Raw genomic sequence first — 25,403 nt, 5'->3', positions numbered from 1 at the left:
GATCTTTATAAAGCTCAGTGAGATCCAAGAGAACACAAAAAGTTCAATGAAATTATTAGGAAGACATTATAGGATATGAATGAGAAATTCAGCAAAGAGAAACTTTGGAAATGAAAAGCTTTATAAGTATAAATGCAATTACTATAAATACAATTGAAAGTTTCATCAGACTAGATCAGGTGGAAAAATATCAAGAGCTTGAAAACACCTTTTGAAATGTCACTTTCAAAAGAATAAAGAAAATAAAGGAAAAAATGAGAAAGAAGAAAATGCATAGGATCCTTGAGACACTTTTAGAAGATAAAATGTCCAGCTTATCAACATATCCAAAAGGGAAGAAATAAAAGTTAAGAAACATAGAAAACATATTCAATAAAGTAATAGCACAAAACTTACCTAATATTGGGAAAGATATGGTAAATCAAGCACAAGAGTCCTTTATAACTCCAAATAAACATGATCAAAAAAGATTCTTATCACAACATATAATCAGACTGTCAAAGTACAGGGCAAAGAATTTAAAAATGTGCAGGAGAAAAAAGGCCAAGTCACACTTAAGGGCAACTCGATTAGATTCACAACAGATTTCTTAGCAGAAACCCTGTATTCCAGGTGGGTATGGAATGATGTATTTCAAGTCCTAATAGAATTAACTGCCAATCATGATTACTGTACCCAGCAAAGCTATTCAGAATCAAAGCAGAAATAGTAACCTTCCAAGATAAGCAAAAAATAAATAGTTCTTGATCACCAGACCAGCCTTGCAAAAGATGTCTAAGGGTCCTTCACCCAAAGGTGAAAAGATTACTACCACCAAGACAGCATGTGAAAGTGAAAAGCCCTAGTAGAAGATACACAAATGAGAAAAAAAATCAGACGTTATCAATATAGTATGCCATCAAACCCAGAGATGAATGAGAGGGAAAGAAATAATATTCAAACTAGAAGAAATATTCAATATTCAACTAGAAGAAAATGAACACAATTATAGGCACAAGTCCATACCTTTTATAATAACTCTAAAAGTAGATGGTCTTAATTCTCCAACTAAAAGACATAGACTGGCTGAATGGATTAAAAAATAAGACCCAGGGCTGGGATTGTAGCTCAGTGGTAGAGCATTTGCCTTGCATGTGTGAGGCACTGAGTTCAATCCTCAGCACCACATAAAAATTAATAAATATATTTTATCCATCTACAACTAAAAAAATAAGACCCAGAAATATGCTACCTATAAGAAACTCACCTCACTAGTAAGGACACAGAGAATGAAAGTGAAAGGAAGAAAAGTGAATGCAGATTGAATTTGAAAATAAGCAGGAGGAGCCATACTTATATCTGGCAAATAGACTTTACAGAGAAAAGGTTACTATGTAATGATCAAGAAATCATCAAGATGATAAAATGATTAAAAATCTATGTATCTAATAATGAAGCACATGATTTTATAAAACAAATACTATTAGATATAAAGGGAGAGATAGGCTGTCATACAATAATAGTTGGGGATTTCATCACCCTACCCTCACCAGTGGATAGAGCATCCAGCAAATCAACATCAGTTAAACTACACCATAGATAAAATGGACTTAGACTTACAGAACATTCCATCCAACAGTTACAGGATGTGCATTCTTTTCACTAGCACAGAGAACTTTCTCTGAAATAGACCAAATAGTAGGCCTCAAAACAAATCTTATCAAATTCAAAAAAATTGAAATCATGCCCTGTATCTTTGTTGGGTCACATTGGAATGAAACTACAAGTCAATAGCAAGAGAAACTTTAGAAGTCATGCAAATTCATGGAGATTGAACAATACAATTTGAACAGTGGGTCATTGAGGAAGTCAAGGAAAAAATTAAATTCCTTGAAGCAAATGAAAGTGGACACACAGCATACCAAAACCTATGGGAAAAAGCAAAAGCAGTGCTAAGAGGAAAGTTTATAGCAATACCTACATTAAAAAAATAGATTTGACAAAAACGAATGATGTATTTCAGTGTTCTTAAAAGACAAAAACCATATCCAAAATTAGAAGGGAAGAAAGAAAAAATGAGAGCAGAGAGGCTGGAGTTGTAGCTCAGTGGTAGAGTACTTGCCTAGCATGTGTGATTCTCAGTACCACATATAAATAAATAAAATAAACATCCATCAACAACTAAAAAATTCTTTTTAAAAAGATCAGAGCAGAACTAGAAATAAATAAAAGTCTAAAGGAGACTATACTACAAGGGTCAATGAAACAAAGTTGATTTTTTTTTTTTTTTTTTGGTACTGGAGATTGAACCCAGGGGTACTGAGCCACATCCCCATCCCTTTTATACTTTATGTAGAGACAAGATTTCACTGAGTTGCTTAGGGCCTCATTAAGTTGCTGAGGCTGGCTTTGAACTTGTGATCCTCAGCCTTCTGAGCCACTGGGATTACAGGCATGTACCATCTTGTGTAAAAAATAAAATCAGCAAAACTTTAGCTGGATTAGAAAGAAAGGGAGAGAGGAAACCCAAATGAGAGATGGAAAAGGAGGCATTCCAACCAATTCTGCAGAAATTCAGATCATTTAGGGATTATTTTGAAAAATTATATGCTAACAAATTTGAAAATCTGGAATAAATAAACAAATGTCTGGACACATATGACCTAACCAAAATTGAACCAAGAGGATATTATAAACCTGACTAGACCAATACCAAGTAAGAACATTGAATTGGTAATAAAAAGGCTCCCAACAAAGAAAAACCAGGACTGGATAGTCTTTGCTGAACTTTTAACGAACCTTTTAACGAAAGATGAGCACCATTGCATCTCAAACTATTCCATAGAATTGAAAGGGAAGAAAGCCTTTCAGATTCATTCTACAAGGTAAGCATTACCCTGGTACCAAACCTGATGAGGACACAACCACCTAAAAACTGTAAACTAATATCCCTAGTGAATACAGATGAAAATCCTCAACAAAAACATAACTCGGGCTGGGGATGTGGCTCAAGTCGTAGCGTTCTCGCCTAGCATGCGCGAGGCACTGGGTTAGATCCTCAGCACCACATAAAAATAAAAATAAAGATATTGTGTCCACCTTAAAAAAAAAGTCATGATCAAGTTGGTATCAAGTTGGTTTTGTTGCATAGATTCAAGGATGTTTTAACATATCAATGGACATACATATAAATAGAATGAAGGCTAAAAATCACATGATCATCTCAATCAGTACAGAAAAAGCATTTGATAAAATTCGGCATCCCTTCATGACAAAATCCCTAAATAAATATAGAAGGATCATACCTCAACACATTGAAAGTCTACATATGAAAAACCTACAACCAACATCATATTGAATAGGGAAAACTGAAAGCATTTCCTGAAATCAGGTGTTCAATTTCACAGCTCTTATTTAGTGCGAAAATTTTATTAGAGTAATTAAGAGAAAGAAATGAAAGGTATACAGATAGGAAAAGAAGTCAAATTATCCCTGTTTGCAGATATGATCCTATAAATAGAAAAACCTAAAGATTCCACCATAAGGTTGATTGGTACTATAAACAAGGAAAGTGGTGGTGGCATTTGCCTTGCATCCCAGATAGTGTTTTTCTCAGTGTGGACCCACGATTAGTGTGAGTAGCTTTAGGGCACTCAGACCATCCTGAGGAGATTATAGTTTGGTCAGAAACATGTTCCCTGTATTCTCAACTAAGCTTTCCTTTCAATTATCAGACTGGACTTGTTTTGCTAATGAGTTTACTATCAGCCTTAACAGGTAGGTGATAGGATCTGGGAATTCCTCATTCTCTTTGTTACCATTCTCTTTGTTACTATTTTATCAATAAGAGCACTTCTTTTCTTAGACAGCCAGTATGGTGAACTTCAATTGATTGATAAATATTTTTTTGTTAACTGGAGGTGGAGAAGTGTAATTGATTACTTGTAAGTCACCTACCTACTTCAAGTCCACTTTGGAAGAATTGCATGTGTGCCTTTTGAATCTTTAATTGTTATACTTACTTGAGAGAGCCCTGGGATTTGAAGTTATTAACAGAAAGTATGCATATTATCAAAGACTAAAATAACCCCAGTTGTAAAACCTGATAAAGATTCCATTAAAAAGGAAAAATATATACCTTATTTTTATTTATGTTGTAGATCAAAGAATCCTAAATGTTAGCAAACAGTCCAGTAGTGTACTAAAACAGTATCATAGAAGACAATTAAAATGTCCAAATAAGCTTTGATAAAATTTCAGATTCATTACTGATTAAGAGAACCAAGAGATAAATCTCTTATTAAGAGAGGATTAGAAATGCTCCTTTGCTAAGGATGGTCTGTCAAAAGCTATCTGTACAGGATCATGATGTTGCTGAAGCAAAATATATGAATAAGAAAAAATGCAAATGGTCGTTATAACATCAGAAAAAAATGTTAATCCTATTCAAGAAAATGTAAGTAACACAAATGGGTAAAGATGATAAAGCTAGAGACTATCTTTTAGTGAAGTGGTGGACTATAAATTGGTGCACTTGTTTTGGGATGGTTAGGGACATCACCACTTGTAATAGGCATTTCCTTAGTTGTAGCAGTTTCACTGATGTGGATAATAATATATACAAAAGATGTTCCTTGAAGCATTTCTTTTTTTAAATTTAAAGGAATATTTATTTTTTTAAGATAAGAAACTCCTAGTTAACATGTAAGGAATATTTTTACTCTTCTTGCACAGTTCACATTTTTCTACTATGCTGTCAACAGTTTTTTTTTCTTTTAGCAAAATAGTATGTGTTAGTTTCTTAATTAAGAATCTGAGGAAGCTGCTTATGCTTTATTGCACTTCATGAGAGGAAACATGTACATCAGTTTTAAAACTCCTAAGATTCTCAAGGGTCTCAGGGTGTATTTTAACAACTGGCAGTCTTCCACATAATATAAACTGTTCAAATAGCATCTCCATGGAAAGCAGAAGTAAAACTGGTTTGTTAAAGTTACTAGATCACCTTTATGTACTGTGTAAATTTAATTTAGCAAAGCTTAATTAGGAAGTGTGCATAAGTTAATATATTTTCTTTTACTTCCTTCAAATATTATGTGATAAATGTTTAAAAATGAAAAAATAGGTAACAGTTCCATATCCTCTTGGATCCCACTTCCCTGAGATAACATGCTGTTAATTTAAATGCCCATATAAATGTTTAGTTTACATAAATGAAATCACTGTACATAATATACTTCTATACATAGTGTGAATGATATTTTGTAGGCACATTCTATGGCATAGCTATTATCAACTTTATCTTTCTTAATACATAGTAAAATATACTAAATTAGTACCTGTTGGGGGACATTTAAATTATTTCCAATTTTCAGTAATAAAAAAGTGTTTCAGTAGTAAACAGGTGGCAGAGCTTATACCAGGATGGAAATCCAGGCAGGCCTATTTTGGAACCTGTGAGCTTTACAACTGTACAACACTGCCTCCCATCTGCTGCATGTAGTTGCAACTGCCACCTGATATGTTGTTAGGGTTATGAAACAATTCTGATTTTAACTTCTCTAGCAAGTCTTGGAGCAAAATAAAACTGAGGGTAAAGGTGGGGTGAATTCCTTAGGAGAAAATAGTGATAATGCTAGAAATTCTTATCCTCATTGTTCATTAGTTGGGTTTTAGTTTTTCCCACCTCAAGAAACCCTGTTCCAAGACTGTACTTTCAGGGATCATTTCTATAGTATGTATGTTACTAAAACAAAACAAGGGAGAGAAATGAATTACAGCAGATGGGGTAGAGAGAGAAGATGGGAGGGGAGGGGAGGGAAGGGGGGATAGTAGAGGATAGGAAAGGTAGCAGAATACAACAGTCACTCGTGTGGCAATATGTAAAAACATGGATGTGTAACCGATGTGATACTGCAATCTGTATACGGGGTAAAAATGGGAGTTCATACCCACTTGAATCAAATGTATGAAATATGATATGTCAAGAGCTTTGTAATGTTTTGAACAACCAATAATAAAAATAAATAAATAAAAAATAAAATAAAATAAAAAGAAACCCTGTTCCCACACTTCTCCCTGCTGGGTTAACAGGTTCAGGATCCCCACACTTGCTACTGCAGTCATGACAGCAGCAGCAGCAGCAGCAGCCTAAGGTCAGAGACTGGTGTACTGGAGGGGAGCCTCCGAGGGAGTTTTGGTAATGAGGCTGTCACATTATGTTGCATAGTTGATTAATAGAGATTCACCGTCACTACTGCAGTCATCTCCATTGTGGGTTTCAAAAAGCTGCTACAGCACTCCTAGAAACTTAATACCTATTGGTCATGGTTTCTGTGGGTTAAAAAACAAAACTCCATAATTATTCCTAAAGTTCCAACTGCTGACTTTATAAAACAACTTTTAAATAACAGATTTTAAAAATCCCTTAACCTTGATGTCTGGAAGTAGGGCTTATAATGGATGCTAATATTCTTTGTGTATTGTTTTTTAATTTTCCTCCAAATTCTAGAATGGACATGTTGCTTTGTAATAATAAGGAAAATCTTTATCATTAAAACATATACAAATGAGCACTATTTAAGAGGAAGATTCCCTGGATACAGCATATCCTTAACATTTACATATGTGACCACTGCTATTGTACTATTTTGAAAGCCCGAGTGACCCTAAAATGTACTAGTTTACTTTTGCAAAACCATCAATATAAACCTCACCTCCATGCCCATCTGTGGAAGCAGAACACATAGCCAGGGACAGTCCACTAGCTACTACCATTCACATCTTGAGAAAGCTTTGTTGCTTTGTGTTCCTCCATTTTCATTAACCCATTAAGTCTAGAGTTTTCATAACTTCAAGTATTTAAATGAACTGACACCAGTGCATTAAAAAAGATTGTTTTATCATAATCTAGAACTTATATATTATATTACATTTATTACATACTATACTACAGCTTTTATATGTGTTCCACATCTGGGATGATGGACAAAATGGGTTGACAGCCAGGGCCACCAATTTTTTAAAAAAATCTTTATTTTGTTTTTTATTTATTTGTTTATTATGTGGTACAGAGGATCAAACCCAGAGCCTCACATGTGCAAGGCAGGCGCTCTGTCACTGACCTTCAAATCCAGCCCCAGGGCCACCAATTTTTAAACTGCTGGAAAAATCAGGCTCAGCTTATATTGCTCATTATGTATCTCCAAAGGACTTAGCCTGACTGTATCTTTTATTCCATTTTAACACATGTCTTCATCACTATGTTTTGCATAAAACAGCTAAGAGACTACTGGGTGGTCAGTCTGTAAATTTTAAGTGTCTCAAGAAGACAGGGAGGAAAGATATTGGAAAGTAAGTTGCTGGGATAAGATGAGGACAGGACAGATGATAGCAAGAGGTACTGTTTTTAGAAAGGAAGCAAGGTGATGGTGAGTGTGGGTGTGGAGACCTGCTTTACGGCCCTGCTTTTGTAAAGCATTTGGGGCCCTCCACTTGTTATGCCAATGTGACTTGCTGAGGCGCTCCCCAGTGGTGGCAGGGAGAAGGAACAAGAGAGCAGCCTAGTACTTCCAGGCATTTTAATTTTGGTCTCAAGGTTACAAATGAGTTACTGGGAAGTACTGATTATACATTCTTTAATCTCAGCACTTAAAAGAGTTATCAGATTCTTGGAGATTCTAATTAATTACCAAAGGAGACTGACAATGCCATCTACTAACTCTTTAGTAACCCCCTCCTACTAATAGGAAATTGAACTCATGAACAGAGTGTCTTTTCATTTATTTATGTTTTTAAATTTCTCTTAGTGATGTTTTATAGTTTTCAGGTACAAGTCTTTTATTGCCTTGGGTTAAACATGTTCCTAAGAATTTTATTCTTCTTGGCTGGGCTTGGTGGTTCATGTCTATAATCCCAGTGGTTTGGGAGGCTGAGGCAGGAGGATTGTAGTTCAAAGCCAGCCTCAGCAAAAAGGAGGTGCTAAGCAACCTCAGTGAGACTCTTTCTCTAAATAAGAATACAAAATAGGGCCAGGGATGTGACTTAGTAGTCAAGTACCCCTAAATTCAATCCCTGGAACCCCCCCAAAATTAAAAAAGTTATTCTTCTTAATGCTGTTGTAAATGGAATTGTTTTAATTCCTTTTTTGGCTTGTTCATTGTTAAAATACAAAAATGCCACTGATTTTTGTGAGTTGACATTGTATCCTGTCTTTTCATTCTTTTGACAATATTTTTCTTTGAGCATCTCCTATCCCTGCCAAGGCCACACAGCTTTTTACATGATGCAACAAATATTTGCTGATAAAACCTCCCATGATTTCAGCTTCACAACTTACAGGCACCATAGTGGCCAGTCTAAAGGGATTCATAGAATCAACCAGTCTTCACAATAGTCAGTTATCTTTACAGCTAGAAACATGGAACTTGGGACGCCTCTGAGAATGGTACTACTATATATTCAAGTTTGGGTTGGTGTCTTGAGACTTGCTTTAGGAAGTGTAATGTTGAAACAATGTACCTTTCCTAGGAACCCTTTTTGATGAAACAGTATTCATGGAATATGAGGGCAAACTGAGGAAAGAAGGTGAGGTTTAGAAAGAAATAAGAATTGAGATGAGGGGAGGCAGAGGTAGGATGTATCTTCCAGGCACTAGGAATCATGAGGCAAAGGCATATTCAAGAATGCATGGTCCCCTTGATCCTGTGCTTGCCCCTCTAATACCAGGCCACATCTAAGCCCTATTAGACCCTGCTCCCACTAACTTCCCCATAGAGGCTTTTTCTTACACTCTGTCAGGATGCTGAGGTTGATTGTGACCTGGAAACTCAGAGTTCAGAGACAGTCTTGTTTTTCCTTCCACAGTTTAACCATCTTATCAAACTAATACATTGTTTAATGATACATAAATGCATATTTGTGGTCTAAAGGAATAGGCAAAGAAATTATTAACTCCAGAAGATATGGCTACTTCTGGGAGAGGAAAGTGACATTGCCCACTGCACAACTCTAGCAGATGTTCACACAGACCCTGGATCCTCAAGTATTAGAGAGAATCCGTCTCTTGCCCTGAGCTGTCGGTATAATAATATTTTTTCTATGGAATAACAACATACATTTTATACAGACTTCTGAATATGACTGGTTGCAGGAGTTGACAGACTTTCTGTAAAAAAGCAGAGAATAACTATTTTAGGCTTTGCAGCACATAAGGTCTCTCTGCCCAGCTGCTGAATTCTGCTATTGTAGCATAAAAGGCCATTTGTAAGCAAATGGATGCAGCTGTGTACCAACAGAAATAATTTGCAAAACCAGATGGCTGACTGGATTTGGCTTAGAACCACAGTTTACCAAACCCCAGATTAAACAATTAAAAGAAAAAAAAAAGTAGGACTGGGGTTGTGGCTGAGCTGTAGAGCACTCACCTAGCACAGTCCCTGGGTTTGATCCTCAGCACCACATAAAAATAAATAAGATAAATGTATTGTGTCCAAGTACAACTAAAAATTTTTTAAAAAATTGCTATGATTTATGTAGGGGACTTTAGAGTAGAGTCTGGATAAAAGTTTCATTGGAGATTGGAGGTTAGCCTTCTGTGACAATCTATGTTTACTTTGAAAATGTTTGATCTAAATTTTACTTTATTTTTTATAAGCTTCGGGCTTTGTGACCTCTCTAAGGTCACATATTGAGAGAAGTTGCTACTGAAACTTTGATTTCACCAGGAATGAGTTTTTATTAGACTTTTCAGACTAATTCTTTTATTAATTATAGTAAATCCAACATCATTTTTCATTTCTCCAGCTGTCAGGCATGATGCCAGGTGCTTTACACTTGTTATTTCTTTTCCTCACAGCTTTTCAAGTAGATATTATTTTTGTTTCCAGTTTGCACCTGAGGAAGACTGACTTTTCTAAGGTCACAGAGCTGATACAGCTGAGCTTTAAATCTGAGTCATTTGGCTTCAAATTCAGTTTTTTTCCCTCTAGAGTGTGCATTGTCTTTATAAAAGGCATCTTGTTTTAATGCTGCCCAAATCAATTTGATTTTAGATTGTCTTCGCAGTTTTACTGATTTAGAAGAACTTGATGAGACAGAGTTATATATGTGCCATAAATGCAAAAAGAAACAAAAGTCCACAAAAAAGTTCTGGATTCAAAAACTGCCTAAGGTAAGTGTTGAATTTCAAGTTATGGTGCTATTTCAAAGGGGAAAATGCTTGACTAATCAAAAAAATTCTTATAATTTTAGACTGTGTGAACTGTTCTATATTGGTCTCCAGGGTTTCAATAAAAGCTGGAAGAAAGCAATAGCAAGGGTCCAAAGAAATACTGATAGGATACCTAAAATATTATTTGAGCAACATTAGACTGGAAGTTATTGGAAGATAAACTGGGTGTTGGTTCACAGTGTTCATTCTTATCTCTGTCATCCAGGTGCTATGCTTGCATTTGAAAAGATTTCATTGGACAGCATATTTAAGAAACAAAGTTGATACCTACGTAGAATTTCCACTGAGAGGCTTAGACATGAAATGCTACTTACTAGAGGTAAGGTGATTACCTTTTTAGCATGATAAAAAGGTACTGTATGATACATTTAAGTCTTCACACAGAGAGAGTCAAGGTCAGAGAGGCAGGAGACACTGATGATGTCATTGGCCACTGCTCCCAGTTCTCAAAATGCCTTCTCCCTTGTTCCACAGCCTGAGAACAGTGGCCCAGAGAACTGCCTGTATGACCTTGCTGCTGTAGTGGTGCACCATGGTTCTGGGTGAGTATGTCAGCCTTCTGCTTGTGGGTGGGAACAACTGGTGGCAGGCGCAAGAACACCTGCAATTTTGCACCAGTCTTGATAATTCTCTTTGAACTCCCTAAAAATGAATTCAGACTCATTAAAGTAGGTGAAGTAGAACTTTCCTTCCATCTCTATGTGGAAAGAATTCCTGAGAGGATGTTGTGAAGCACTAAGAGAAGGAATATAAAAGCAAAATGGAAAATGGTTCATTTGGGCCCAGTATTGAGCACCTAGTCTTTTGCCCACAATATTCTGAGTCATTTTTACTCAAAGGTATTTATTTTCTTTGCCAATTGAAATTTATATGAGGATAAAATGGGATGATATTTAGAGTAATTTACCTATGTCATGTACTTTCAAGATTTGTTTTTTACTTTGTTGAATTACATTCTTAATTTTTTCCTTGAAAGCTTATACTAGGGGCACATATCTTCTTGTTTTTGGTCCATTTGAGAATGGTTATTTTATCTTTAAACATGGACTGCTATATTTGGGCAAATCAATACCTATGTTTAAAATCCTTTTCCCTCACAGCTTTGTAGACATTACTCCATTGACTTCACCATCCAGAGTTGCAAATGACAAGTCTTGTACAAATCTGATTCTCACTTTTTTATAGGCATCCCAGCTTTTTCTCTAGAAGTTGTAGGATCCTCTACCTTTGGACTTAAAAAATATTAGATGCATTCCTGCTTGGTAGCTAGTAGGGACACTTTTAGTCTTCACCTCATAGACATGTTCATATGTTCTATCTCATTCTCTTTTCTCTCTTCTGGAATCCCTATTAAGTATATAGTCACTTTCCTGGCTGTATCTTCTGTTTCTGTTTCCAGAGACCACCATGGCCTGTTTTTTTCCAAGTAATCAATTTGGGTTTCATCTGTACCCAAATTGAAGATTAGTCTGTAACTTTTTTGTTTTGTTTTTTGTAGTAAGGGTTTTTCTAGCAGGCCTCTTTCCTGATGGGGAGGACTGACACTGGGGTGCTATGTGTGGCAGTTGGGTCATACTGACAGGGAAAAGCTCTTGATGACCAAAGCATCAGGGGATTGTGCTTCCTTTGAGGCAGACTCGTTCTTAAGCTCAGATTTTTCCAAGATCCTGACAGGAAATCTAGCAATTTATTCCTTGTTTCTGTAGGCTTTAATTTATACTTGTTAGGTTAAAAGTTTCACAACTCTGTTAATTTCCCTATTAATCCAGTGCTATCTGCTTTGTGTGTTCTAGAAAACCCTTAATTTCTGGTCAATTGATGGTATTCCTTTCTATTTTCCAGTATCAGTATATTCCTTATCTTTTCATTGGGTTTGGAGGAAAGTAAACAGATGGGCTCAGTCAGCCGTCTTAAACCAAAAGTTTCTAGGATTTATTCTTTAATTATAGAACTTATTAAAATCTATTTTATGTATAACAAATGGTTATAAGTTTGCACAGGTACTTGTGATTTGTGCAGTCTTTTGATATTCTTTGATCTTGTGCCTTTTCTTTACAGGGTTGGTTCTGGACATTACACGGCATATGCAACTCATGAAGGCCGCTGGTTCCATTTCAATGACAGTACTGTAACACTGACTGATGAAGAGACCGTTGTGAAGGCAAAGGCCTACATCCTTTTTTATGTGGAGCGCCAGGCTAAAGCTGGATCAGATAAACTTTAATACCTCCTGAATCATTATTCATCAACTATACCGGGCAACATTTCCAATTTTCCATAAATACTTGATCTAAGATTTAATTTCATTATGCACTTTTCAATTTTCTGTTTTGGGTTTAGTTTTGTCATTAGTAGTGACTTATTGAACATGGGCACCAACTAATTTTTTGTTGTTCTACAAGAAAACCTCAGCAGACATTTTGATTTGCTGCTTTAGTTGTAATAATTCAATTTTTATATGTAGTTTCAAGAACTTAGTTCTGTTTGCCTTTTTTATATTAATGTTTTCAGTTCTCACTTCAAGCACATTTACATCAGTGCTTTTGTTACTCTCACATGCTGAAAGCAAGGCACGCTCTCGAGTGTGAAGAGTGACATAACTGCCTGCTGCCTTTTTACAGCTGGGATGGATCAGGTTGACTCCCAATCAAGGATCATGTGTGTGCGGAATTTGTGGCCCATAAGATTTCACAGTGAATGCTCAGTAATCATTCTTTTTGACTGTAAAAGATAACTGAGAGTACATCCTTAAGCAGACCAGGTAATTGCTGCTGGTGGTGTCTCATGGCTGCTGATTATCAGCAATAACTAAATAAATTTTTTGGTCCAGTTATACCTGTACTGCAGATTCAAAAATTACTCTATTTTCTGGGTTTTTCATTTTATAGAGTTTTTGTGTTTTCATGGGGGGGGGGGAAGACAGGTCAGGAATACAGAAAAATCCAAATAAGAACAAATATGTCATAATGTTTAAAAACATCTGTGAGTCTGTTGCATGGTACAGGTGCTATCTGGTGAGAAAATCATAGCTTCTCTTTGCCTTTTTGAATCAGCATCTAAATCCCCCTTTAGTTGTAGCACTGGGAGTAACTGCATGTCTACTTTAGACTTGCTTCTTGCTTGGCCATCTGAGGAAGAGATGATCCAGAATTGATGGTGGCCATCACCTACACTCCAGGTGTTGTTGTGGGGTCTGCTTTTACAGAAGGAAGTTGGAGTCATTGCTACTTTGGGTTTTAACTCTCTTGGCCTATCCTGAGAGCAGAGCAAGTTAAAAATATTCTCACTTCGAATAAGTATAATTTGTATTCGTGAACTCAGTAGTGTTTGTTTCAAAACTGTTGTCCATAAAAATAGGTACAGGCACTATTTAGATGGAGCTCAAATTGAAATTTGAACTCAGAGTCTCATTTAAAGAAGGCATTTGTGATTGCTCAAGGGTTCTAAGACAGCTCTTTAATTTTGAGTGGTGATGGCATTACTTGTAAGTTATTTGGGGAGAGTAGGATTGCCAGCACAGGCATGCAGGCATTGAACTGCGTGCCATTTTCTTGTTCATTTCTTGTCCCTGCCATTCTTTCCTTCCTTTTCTCAACAAAGGACAAAATACATTTCATGTTCAGCCAGGCAAGCAGACTTTTTGGCAATCCTGTTTTCTTTTTTTTAATTTAAAGGAAAAATAGTCAAAACTTTTTCTAGTGTATGAATGTAAAAGAAAGTCTGATGGCTTTCCTCCTAGGTCAGTTGTTTATAGTTATAGGAACAGAGGTGGCTTCTTTTCCTTCTTAATAATTAGCTGGATAAATCCCACATTTTCTCAGAGCAGAACACATTTGCTGGATAAATGTTTTAACACGACAAGGAGCAAACTGCAGTTATGTCTAAACTTGTGTTATCTAATATGATGGCCATATGTGGTTATTTAAATTTAAAACTCAGTTCCTCACTCATACTAGTCATATCTCAAGTGTTCAGCGCCCATACCTGGCTAGGATTGTGCAGGTCTAGGACATTCCACAATAGATAGAGTTCTCTTGGACAACACTGGCCTAAGTTTTCACTCCAGAGAGTAAAACTTTAGGTCTTACAGTTAAGAATCAGAGTCCTAGCAGGCAATTAGTATTTAAAATAATTTACAGCACTAAATTATATTAGGTGGAACTATATGCAAATATAACGTTTGGTCTACAGAAATGAGTTGGACTGATTTATGCTAATCTATCAATCAGTACATTAAAACACATATAACTGAAAAGTAAGTCTCCTCTGACCTTGCTTAGTTCTGCTGTGAGTCAGGCTTTTTGGCTCAGAAGGTAGACAGCTAGATCATCTAACATCACACTTAGGACTCCAGTCTTGGCATGGGCACTGAGATGACTGAACAGTAAAGACTGGCAGAATCCATACTGATGAAGACATGTCTTTTCATACTAAGTGGAACTTAGTGGCAGGCTGGACTACTTTGTTGGAGAAAGTGGTCTTCAGACAAGCAGTACTGTTGGTTTATGTGAAGAACACACCTCCTCTTTGAATTTTTGTAGCATTTTTATTGCTCAATTATAAGCAGAATATTTAGAGTGGTATCATGAAGACTCTTGGAAAGTGATTGGATCCATCCGAGTGCCCATGATGTAAATGTGCCTATTTGTATTTTCATCCTGTAGTTGTAGCCTTATCACACCGTGGTTAATGGATCTTTCTTTGCTCTTCAGGGCTTTTTCCGCGCCATGTTGTCTCTAACCCGAATGTGGCTTCTTGCTCAGAACTTATGCTGAGGCAGGGCCTCATGTCATGTGGCTCCATGGAACAGGAAATTCTCAGAAGTCCTCCCACACAGGTGGGAATAGAAACAGTTTGTGGCAACACAAATCTCTCTCCATGGTGGAGAAACCTTTGCTTATCCACTGTATTCTACTCAGTGTATAGTGATGACAGATATAATAGAATTAAACCAGTCAAGTGTGCTGGGCCTGGTTAAGTGTTAAATATGTGTCTCAACCTGTGGAACCTACTCAACAGCATGGTTTCTGGGGTGGGACATATTTATTTCTTAAGCCAAACCGCTCCTTCATTGGAGAAAGGTGTCTTCAGACAGTGCTGTTTTAGTGTACATAAATCTTTTTAGACATATTTATCCCATTGTGACTTCCACCATCCCCTAAACTCTCTCATGGACCCTCTGTTGCCGAAAGAGCCTCTGCACTTGGGGCCTGGAAAGGCTCATAGCAAGGCCTTTTCCCGCAGTCAGGTTGTGGGTCCCCTGTGACCAGGTGTGGCCATTGGATGATGCCCCTGGCCCAGGAAGGAGCAGTGAGTGTGTGGAATTGTCTCTGGTCCAGGTCTCTGCACCTCATCACTGGTGCAGAACCTCCTCAGGTGTGAGCGTGACAGCCTCCACATGCTGGTTGTGCTGTGATGTGACTGTTTGCCATTAAAACTTAGTGTGTATTATTCGAAGAGGATTGTTTAATTGTGCAAGTGACTGGTTCATTCAAGTTGTAATCACATCCCTTTTCTGCTTCACCAGCCTCAACTATTCTACGGAAAGTATCATTAAAGGTCTGTTCTCTTTCCTTCTGACTGTTATTTCTGAACCCCTTTCAGTGGAGCCAAATAAATGATGTGCTGACTCCAGCTCTGGGCCTTAACTATCAAAAGGTAGTAGTTCTTACAGAAGTTCCAGTACTTTGAACCTGCTGCTGTATGTGGGCAGGATGGAGTAGGTGGTGCCACAAGGGAGTGGCCATAGTCAGGGGTCAGTGAAATCCTCAAATCCTCAGTTTTCTGGTGACTACTGACTTTATGGAAATGAGGCTTCTGTCCCTCCCTCAGAGCCAGAAGCTACCTTCTGAAGAACCAGTTTTTCAGCTCTAAGCAAAGCTTATTGATCATCTTTTAAAGTAAAACAGGCAGGGTTGGGGATGTGGCTCAAGCGTGCCGGGTCCGATCCTCAGCACCACATACAAACAAAGATGTTGTGTCCACCAAAAACTAAAAAATAAATATTAAAAAATTCTCTTTAAAAAAAAATAAACTAAAACAGGCAAAGGAGGTGGTGCCAATAAATTATGCTTAAAGCAAGAGCTTACACATCTTCTCTGTCCATTGCCTCCTGCAAACAGAAGACACAGGAACTGTCTACACACCTGTTGCTTTTCTGTTTCACTTATTTGCCTGTTCCTGTCAGTCTTCTAAAACTGAGGGCAGAATGGCCTGCAGCTCAGACTGTCTGGCTTCCATGCCCCACAAGGCACACCTCCCTTCAGCACCTGTGCTGTTCAGGTGCCACTGCTGTGCCAAACAGCAGAGCTGAGACAAGGCCAAAAGGGCAGAGCCATCAGCTGCTTGTGTGTCAGATCCTCAAGAGGCATGCTCACTTTGGGAAGCCCACCTTCTGGTCTGGGCTGCCTCTTGCCATTGACTTGGAGCAGCAGCAAAGGGACAAGGTTCCACACATTCTCCCTGTCTATCTTCTGCAGTTGCATCGGGGCTGCAATAGTGCAGCTGGGAAGCCATGATGAACCATCAGGGGCTCTTCTCCAGCAGGTGGCAAGATCACAGGGCACTTCTTTTTAACAAGCTGAAAAGACCACCTATTCCCAATGGTCAGCCTGTGTGAAGTGATGGTTGAAGAGGATTCTGGGAGGGAATGTGGAGGTTTCTAGGTATCCGCCTGCAGTAGAGCAGCATAATCAGACACAGCCCAAAGGGCTGCAGTTGTTATTCTGAACAACTCAAATGATGAACTATGAGCGGCCCCCTTGCGAGTCCCTTTCTCATGCTGGGGTAGCAGGCTCAGGAAGACCAGCTGAGACTGCTCAGGGTAGGGATGCTGACCAGGACAGCTGTGCTCTGCTTTCCTTAGCTGCCTCTGTTTGGCACATGCCAGCCTCGATTCCAGAAGCAGGTATAGATAGCATGGCCACGTCATCAGTGTCACAACCACATGTCCAGAAAAAAGTCTTCCAATTCCAGTTCAGTGAGGGGAGTAAACAAAAGTTCCCTAGACTAGCTGAGGAAAACTGTCCTTACCTCAGGTACTGTAAAGGCAGAATGGTGACGTCTAGAGCTGCACAGTGTCCCCCAAACCAACCCATCAACACAACTAGGAAATCACAGCAGGGGAACAAAGGCAGGGCCACAGGCCTAGGGATGAAGAGGTATTAGGAAGTAGGTCCACTTGGAGGTCTCAGGTGCTTTAAGAAGGGAGAACTTAATGGATATTACCCCTAGGCTACTTGACCACAGGAGCATGAGAGGGGGCAGGGGATGATCCATGGGTTTCTTTAAGAGGGAAGGACACTCAAAGCAGATGCAATGGCTACCTTCCACAGCAAACACCTATTAAAGTACATAAAAGTGTTTTGTGCAGTGTTGTATTAAGAGATACCTCCTTTGTCCTGATACTTTGGAAAGTACAAGCTAGAAACAGAAGGACATGTGTAAAAAATATAAGGCCAAATGAACTAAAGCTGAAAGTAAAAGCCTTGGAAAGATAAGATTACTTCAGTTAAATCTTTTATGAAACAACTTTGTAAAATTAGAGCCATCTGGGAGGTTAAGGAAATCCTCTTTTCCAGTGGAGGGCAGTAGGATTTGAAGGCAGCTCAGTCCTACCTGGAAACCACCAGTCTACTGAACAGAAGTAACAGAAAAGAGGCATGGCCTGTGGATTCTGCTCCCAGCTTGGAAAGGACCACCATTCTTAGCTCTGACATCCAGCAGGCCTTTTTGTGGTAAAGGTGGAGCAAAAGACCTACACTGATGTCCTACAAAACCAGTTAATACAAACACTCCCTGCCAGTGGGTAGACTGCAAGCCCAGACAGAGCTGGTGTGGCCGGCCACCTCCAATGAAAATGCCTTAGGAAAAACCAAAAGAACTCTGCTAAACACCATTGTCAGCTAAAAGGAAAAGAAATCCCTTTTAAGTAAACTATTTGACTTCAATAGGCTGCTTTTCTGCCAGGATTTTCAATTCTTCTGAACATAAGCCGAGCCACAGACTACTGCATGTATGTCTGGATCCTGGCTTTTCTTCCCCCCACCCCCACCGCCAAGAGCTTCAGGACCAGTTGTTGGCCAAAAATAAACACCATTCCTCAACCATATATGTCCACCAGCCCTGAGCTGGGGAGGAGCAGCAGGAGGCAGGTCAGCCCTGGCTGGGTACACTCTGTGGATGCCGTTCACCATGCACATAACCCAGCTTAACCGGGAGTGCCTGCTGCATCTCTTCTCTTTCCTGGACAAGGACAGCAGGAAGAGCCTCGCCAGGACCTGCTCCCAGCTCCATGATGTGTTTGAGGACCCTGCTCTTTGGCCTCTGCTGCACTTCCGTTCCCTCACTGAGCTTAAGAAGGACAACTTCCTTCTGGGCCCAGCGCTGCGCAGCCTGTCCATCTGTTGGCACTCCAGCCAGGTGCAGGTGTGCAGCATTGAGGACTGGCTTAAGAGCACCTTCCAGAGGAGTATCTGTAGCCGGCATGAGAGCCTGGTCAGTGATTTCCTCCTCCAGGTGTGTGACAGGTAGGCAGCTTTGTTCCTGAGCAGCTCTGGTTTTGCTGGTGCTGACTCTGGGGGAGGGATGGGAGAACCAGGGAAGTGCAAATTATAAGATCAAGATGCCTCCTGCTTTGGGGCACCTCAGACTAGGCCCAAGGCAGATGCCCAGTCCCTGAACTCAGTGCAGCTCTCAGTAGATGACCTATCTGCTAACACTCCTCTCAGCCTTAGGGTCTCAAGAACTGTCTCTGTTGTAAAGGCACTGGGGCTGAGCCGTCCCTGCTCTTAGACAGCTGTCCTCTCTGGCAGCCATTAAGTGCTGGGTGGGTCCAGCTAGGCCTGGAGTTTCAAGGACAGGCCCTGGGAACAGGCTGCCAGATTCAGCTATCAGCACACCTCTCCATTTTGGCCCTAGAAAGGAGCCCCAATGGTCTGAGAAATGCTGCTGAGGAAGGATAGATTTAGCTGAGCCACACCAGACTCTGGAAGTAACAATAAATAATGGTCTCCTTTGAGGAACTTACTAATGTTCACAGTGGCCCTAGGGCAGGAGTTCGGCTTTCTTTTACAAAGGAGCAAACTAATCCTCTAAGAGGAGGTATGATTTACCCACAATCTAGGGTTGCCAGATTTTATGGACTACCCAATTAAATTTTAATTTCAAATCAATATTGAGTAATTATTGAGTAATTTTAAAAGTATGTCCCCCAAACATCCTGTATTGAAGCTTTCAACTGCACCCCCAACACAGGCTGGGCCACCAGGCCAGCTTTCCCCATCCCCCACCAGCAGCCAGGGAGCTTACAGAGCCCACCAGATTATCCTACCTTTGAGAAAAAGCACCAGGAGCATAACAAGCTGGGCTGGCTTCATGGAAAACTAGGCTTGGCTGGTTTGTTGCCACCAAGGTTAATATCTGCTGTTTGCTGGCAGCAGAACAGGAATGGGAGGAAAGAATCCCCCTCCCCTGCAATTCTTTTTTTTGAAAACTGCAGGATGACAGAAGATGGACTTGGAGCGAGGCCCTGACTAGACCAGCCCAGCTTGTTTGGATAAGTTTTAACAAGGTTCAGAAATGAGGGTTATAGGAGGGTGAGGTGGGAGGGATTAGGCCTGAATTTTTGTGTTCTTGCTTTAAAGGATGAGGCTGAATTCCCCAACCCAAGGTGTAGAGTGGAACTCCTGGGCCATAGGATGGGTTTAGCAACAGGCTCTGGTGTCACAGAAAGACCAAAAGGCTTGAGTTCCCCAGCTCTGTTTATGTAATTAAAGAAAGCACAAGAATTTAAGGAAGGTATGGGCTCAGTGTGTGAAATGTGGCTGGGCCCAGTATATTTTAGTTCCTTCTCTTTCCCCAGCAAAACTGTGTGGACTTAAGCCAGCTGGGTGCAGTGAAGGAACAAAGTGGGAGGCTGATGGGGAAAAGGACCAGGCCAGTCTCAACTCCCTCTGGCTACAGACTCCAGACTCAGGCTCCGTAGTGGAAGCAATCTGGTCCTGTTTGTTTCCAGGAAAGTGAGTTACAGCTGCACATAGGAAGCCCTGTTGCAGTCTTTTTACACCCCAAAGCCAATCTAATCCTCACAAGCCCATGAGTAAACATCCCAGGGTCACACACAGGGAAACTAAGGCCCAGTGAGTAATAAGGTTAAAGACACACTGAAAATAAGCCAAGTCTAACTTTGGTCCAGATCTTTTCTCCTGCAGGTGCTGGTGAGGCTGGAGCAGAGGGATCTCTAGCTTTCTGGGCCAAAAACTCCCTGGGTGTCCCTAATTGTACACACCTGGATGATGAAATAACTGCCCCCAGCCAACTGAGCTGAAACTGGGCTCTAGAACCAACACTGAGGCACACGTTCCGGGCTTGGCTTCCTTGTCACTAAGCCATTCCCTAAGGAAACCCCTCCTAAATCCTGCCAAAGGTTTTATGAAGCCTGAGGTAAGCTTTGAGACCAGAGAAAAACTAAGATGCATGCCCAGAACCACAAGCCCTGGATTCACAGAAGGCTTGGGTCTCTGGGGGCCGGGTTCCCTGCTGAGGCTCCTGAAACTCAGAGCGAAGAACCCTCAACATTAAGGTATAGTGGGGGTGCAGCGGCAGAAAAGGCTGGGGAAATTGTCCAGAAAGCCCTGTTGGAATCCTGGCTGCTCATTGCAGGCGACTTCCTCACTCGGTAAAAGGCAGAGTCCCCTGCCCGTGTAGCGTGTGGTCAGGTGCAATGAAGGAGTCGCGGCGGGACTGCGGCCGGCTTCGGCCCCGCCCGGGTCACAGCGCTCTTCCCGCAGGTGCCCCAACCTGGCGTCCGTCACGCTGTCCGGCTGCGGCCACGTCACCGACGACTGCCTGGCCCGCCTGCTGCGCAGTTGCCCGCGCCTGCGCGCGCTGCGCCTGGAAAACTGCGCGCGCGTGACCAACCGCACGCTGGCGGCCGTGGCGGCGCACGGGGGCGCGCTGCAAACGCTGCACGTGGACTTCTGCCGCAACGTGAGCGCCGCGGGCCTGCGCCGCCTGCGCGCTGCCTGCCCGCGTCTGGTCCTGCGCGCCGAACACAGCGCGGCCATGATCCCCGACCAAGTCCCGCGCCCGCCAGCGTCGGGCACGGCTCTCCGTAAGCTGCTGCTTAGCTAGGCCGGCCGTGACTCTGGGAGAGAGTACCTTGGCGTCAGATCGTCCTGCCTTGGAGCCCGCCGTCGCGCCTTCTCGGCGTCATTCTTCCCGTCTGCACATTGGGGATAATGCCCATCTACCTCACATCATGATTTTATAAAGAGGATGAAGGCGAGATTAAACGACTGCATGGCTGGAAAACACTTTGTGGTTCTCAATACCAGCACCATTTTCCCCTTTTCTGCAGTGGTGGGAGGTGCCTGCGTTATCTTCTGAGACTCGGACCAGAAGTGTGGTGGGTCTCCTTAACCGCGGCGGGTAGGACCGGAGCTCGCGGGCTGCGCCCCCTACAGGCAGGGAGCTCCGGCCGTCGCGCGCGTTCCTGGGGAATCAGGCGGAGCGACGCCGCTGAGGGCTTCTGCAGAGTGAGTCCTGCAGCGCCGAAGGGCTGGTTCGCGGCTTGGCCCACGCCACCCTGGCCTGCTTGCCTTTCTTGGGGGCAGATGTGGTCCTAGGAGGACTGCAGAAGCTTTTCCAGATAATCTGTTCCCATCTTTCATATGTAAACTGAGAGTTAACGGATACTCTTACCATTCGCACAAGGGTACTCTACCATTCGCACAAGGGAAAAGTATGTCAATGGGAGGAAAAAAGTTAACGATTTAAAAACAGCAGCAGTATCCCTGACTAAGATGATAGTAGAGGGCCTGGTGATATAGCTCAGTTGGTTGAGTGCTTGTCTAGCATGCACGAGTCCCTGGGTTCAATTTCCCAGCACCACCAAGAGGAAAAAAAAAAAAAGGATAGTAGTGGAACCATTGTTAAGTGGTGAAAAATGAGGTGTTTTTTTGTTTTGTTTTGTTTTTATCTGTTGGATTTGCTGCACGTGGGCACATGCCTGGACTTCCAGTTGTAATTTCAGGGCTTTACTAAGGGGTCTCTGCCACCAGTTCCAGGTACAGGGAACACTGGGTAAGTGGAAGAGGCAGGGGAGCAGCAATGGTGAGCAATGCTCACACTCTGGCTCCACCCACTGCCAGCTGTAACCAAGACCTTGCCTGAGTCTGTAGCCAAGTGTTTCTCCTCTCTGACATCCCGATCCCTAAAACAGGTTCCTTAATTTGTTGACCAAATGGGAAAAAAGCAAGGATAAAGGAGACAAATTCTGTTTTGGGTGGAGCTTACATTCTGGATAATTATACATAAGTAGTGAGCACTGGAGGAGTTAGAAACTGTAGGGGAGATTTGGAGATTGCTGGCCAAGAAACGGGTGGGGGAAGGCACTTAGATTTGGGTTGACCACATAAACCTCATTGAGAAGGTGATACTTGAGACATGAGGTGAGCCAGGAAACCAAGTCAGCCATCTGGAAAATATTTCAGGCCAAGAGAACTGCATGTGCAAAGGTCCCAGACTAGGAGCATGGCTGGTGTGTTAGGGAAACAGCAAGAAGGTCAGTGTAGCTGTTGCAGAGTGAGGAGAGCCAAGTGGGAGAGATCAGAGAGGGAGCTATGAAGGGACAGATTGTAGTAAGGATGAAATAAAAACTGAAAGTCAGTTTATCCCAGCAGGAGCTAGGGCCTAAGCACAGACAATAAAAAGATAAGTCCCAGAAATTTCTCTAGGTAGATACATAGGAGGCATCTACCTCTCCTGCCCTGCCCCACCTGGCAACTGCTGAAGGGGCTTCTCTGCTCCTTCCTCCTGATCCCCTGGCTGGGGCAGTGCTTACACCAGAACAATGTAAACATCCAAGCCCTTTCCTGGCATAATCCCTTCTAATCTTATGTGAAAAGCCAGACCCACCTTGCTGCCAGCTGCAGTGGAGGGGGATAGGCCACTGTTAGCCTGTGGGACCCAGGCTCCCTCCAGGTGACTTTCCAGTTTATCTTGCATTACTCTGGACTTGAAAGGATCCTTGCAGGGCCCTAATTCTCCTTCCACTATGGTGAACAGTGTTGAAAGAAAGCTTGAGCTTGGGGGGAGGGGTAGGAGAGGATGTTGAATGTCTAAAACAGTCACTTTAACTCCAGAGCTTGCTTTTATCATCTTAATAAGCCCCAATTCCCAGCAGGTCCTGTTGGCCCTAAATTGGTAGTTTAGTCTGGGAACAGGATCCTGACTTCAGGCCTAATGGATATAGGTCTGTAGTCCATTCCCCCTCACTTTCTAACCCTGACACCAAAGGCAGGTCAGCTCTCCTCCTAATTCCCTTATGTTAATTAGGAGTAGCTAGAAAACCTTGTTTGTGGGATTTTTTATAAGGATCAGGATTGTGTTTGTAAAGCAGAGGTCACAGCAGGTTGAGCTTGAATGGGGCAACCTGCATCCCCCTAAAGTCCCTTTCCTATGGAAACTTCTGTAAATGACTGTTCGATTTCCAGGCTAACCCCCACGTACCCAAACTATAGTGACCATAAAACCAAAGCTGTGCTGATACCTGTGTCCAGTATTGTTTCAGGGCTCTAAACTGGCTCCCACCGTGGCCAGGAGGCTTTGGGTCCCTGAGTCAAGGGCCATTTTAGGTGCTCCCAGAAGGTGGGCACTGATGAGTCAAACTCTGCACTCTGCCTTCCAACAGTAGCTGTTCACCTTCAGGAGGAATGCCCTGTTTAATCTGAAACACAACTTCCAAGGTCTTCTCAGAGGTTTGCCCAGGAGGCATTGAATGCTTAAATAATCAGCCAACTCATTCATCTAAGCAGCATTTACTTGGTATTGGCTGTGGACTGGGCCAGGCCAAGGGACTCAGTTTTAGTTGGGAGAAGATATGCAGCTGGGAGTGAGGGGTGTTCTTGAGTACATCTCCCAGCTTTGTGTGCACAGCTTCTCCAAGTTATAATTTCTCTGAGCCTGCTTCTTCATCTATAAAATGGGATCAACACCACCTTCTATGTGACAGTTATGAGACTCAATGTACTGTGCCTGCAAGTCAAGAGCAGGTGTCCTCACATCCATGAGGGCTAGAAAAGTTGAGTGGCTGGCAGGACTCACAAGGCTCAGGCACTGGGAAGAAGCAAGACAGGTCTGTATGTGGGTGGGCCAGCATCTGTACTGGATGGAGAACAGAACCTTTGCCCTGAGCCTGAGGGCTGCCTCCAGCTCCCTCAGGTTATGTGAGAACATTGGTGTCAGCAGATTAGGTTCAGCAAAGGCAGAGTCAAGAAGCACAAGGCACCACCAGTGAAGGTAAGCTGGGCAGATGAGAGCCTGATGGTATTCAAGAGCCACCTAGAAGTAGGCCACTTGTGCCTTCCTAGACTCTTATTAATAAGACTATAGACTTTCCCTAGTTCCTGGAATGTCAAATCTTTTCACTCTGTTTTGGTAAAGGTAACCAAGGTCACATGCAGGGAAAGCTAAGAATGACACGTCAGCACTTGAGTAGGATGCTGCTCCCTAGTTGGAAGCTGCCCAGTCAACCACATCATGCTGCCTGGTGTGCATAGGACTCTCAGGCTAGCAGAAAGATCAGGCCACATTCACTTGGGTCAGGTGTTCCAGAGTCCCAAGGAAATGGGAGGTGATGCTTGGAGGTTTTTTGTGCAAGGTATGTGCCTGTTTCTGCACAGGCTGAATGTTGGGAGGGAGCTGACTGAGCCTTCTAGGATCTAACCCAGTATGCTGTTGGTAGGCTGCTGCACCTGATTGAGTGCTTTCCCTCTCCTGGCCTTGGATTTCCATACTGTAAAAGAGATCATGTGACCATTAGAGACCTCCCTTCCAGGTTTAGGATTCATGTCCAACACATACTTTTAGCTTCTTAGCAAAAGCATATCATGCTAAGTGAAATAAGCCAATCCCAAAGAACCAGAGGCTGAATGTTTTCTCTGATTTGCAGATGTTAATTCACAATAAAGGGGTGGGGGCTAGGGAAGAATAAAGAAGTACTTTGGATTAGACAAAGAGGAGTGAAGGGATGGGAGGGGGCATGGGGGTAATCGGACATTATTACCCTCTGTGTGTGTATGATTACACAACCAGTGTCATTCTACATCGTATACAAACAGAAGAACACGAAGTTATACTCCATTTATGTATGGTGTTAAAAATGCATTCTACTGTCATGTTTAACTAATTG

The 25,403-nt window shown here is 41.7% G+C and overlaps 2 protein-coding genes across 7 annotated transcripts in view; both read left to right on the top strand.

Moving 5' to 3' along the window:
* USP3 (ubiquitin specific peptidase 3) overlaps positions 1–15,783 on the top strand; it is a 95,833-nt gene extending 80,050 nt beyond the window's left edge. For all 6 annotated transcript variants that reach the window (XM_081290646.1, XM_081290649.1, XM_081290648.1 and 3 more), the window contains 4 exons: positions 10,032–10,150; positions 10,416–10,529; positions 10,685–10,752; positions 12,269–15,783. In XM_081290646.1, coding sequence (XP_081146772.1) covers positions 10,032–10,150; positions 10,416–10,529; positions 10,685–10,752; positions 12,269–12,434 — 467 coding nt within the window. In that variant the 3' untranslated portion in view covers positions 12,435–15,783. The remainder of the gene's footprint in view (positions 1–10,031; positions 10,151–10,415; positions 10,530–10,684; positions 10,753–12,268) is intronic.
* Positions 15,784–18,338: 2,555 nt separating this feature from the next.
* Positions 18,339–25,222, top strand: FBXL22 (F-box and leucine rich repeat protein 22). The gene is made up of 2 exons (XM_081288637.1): positions 18,339–18,738; positions 21,001–25,222. The coding sequence occupies exons 1-2, from the start codon at positions 18,392–18,394 to the stop codon at positions 21,341–21,343; spliced, it is 690 nt and encodes a 229-aa protein (XP_081144763.1). The 5' UTR covers positions 18,339–18,391; the 3' UTR covers positions 21,344–25,222.
* The last annotated feature ends 181 nt before the right edge of the window (positions 25,223–25,403 follow it).

Source organism: Spermophilus citellus (assembly GCF_964194105.1).
Source record: "Spermophilus citellus genome assembly, chromosome: 4".
Classification (NCBI taxonomy): domain Eukaryota; kingdom Metazoa; phylum Chordata; class Mammalia; order Rodentia; family Sciuridae; genus Spermophilus; species Spermophilus citellus.
This window is presented reverse-complemented; position numbering and strand designations above follow the sequence as displayed.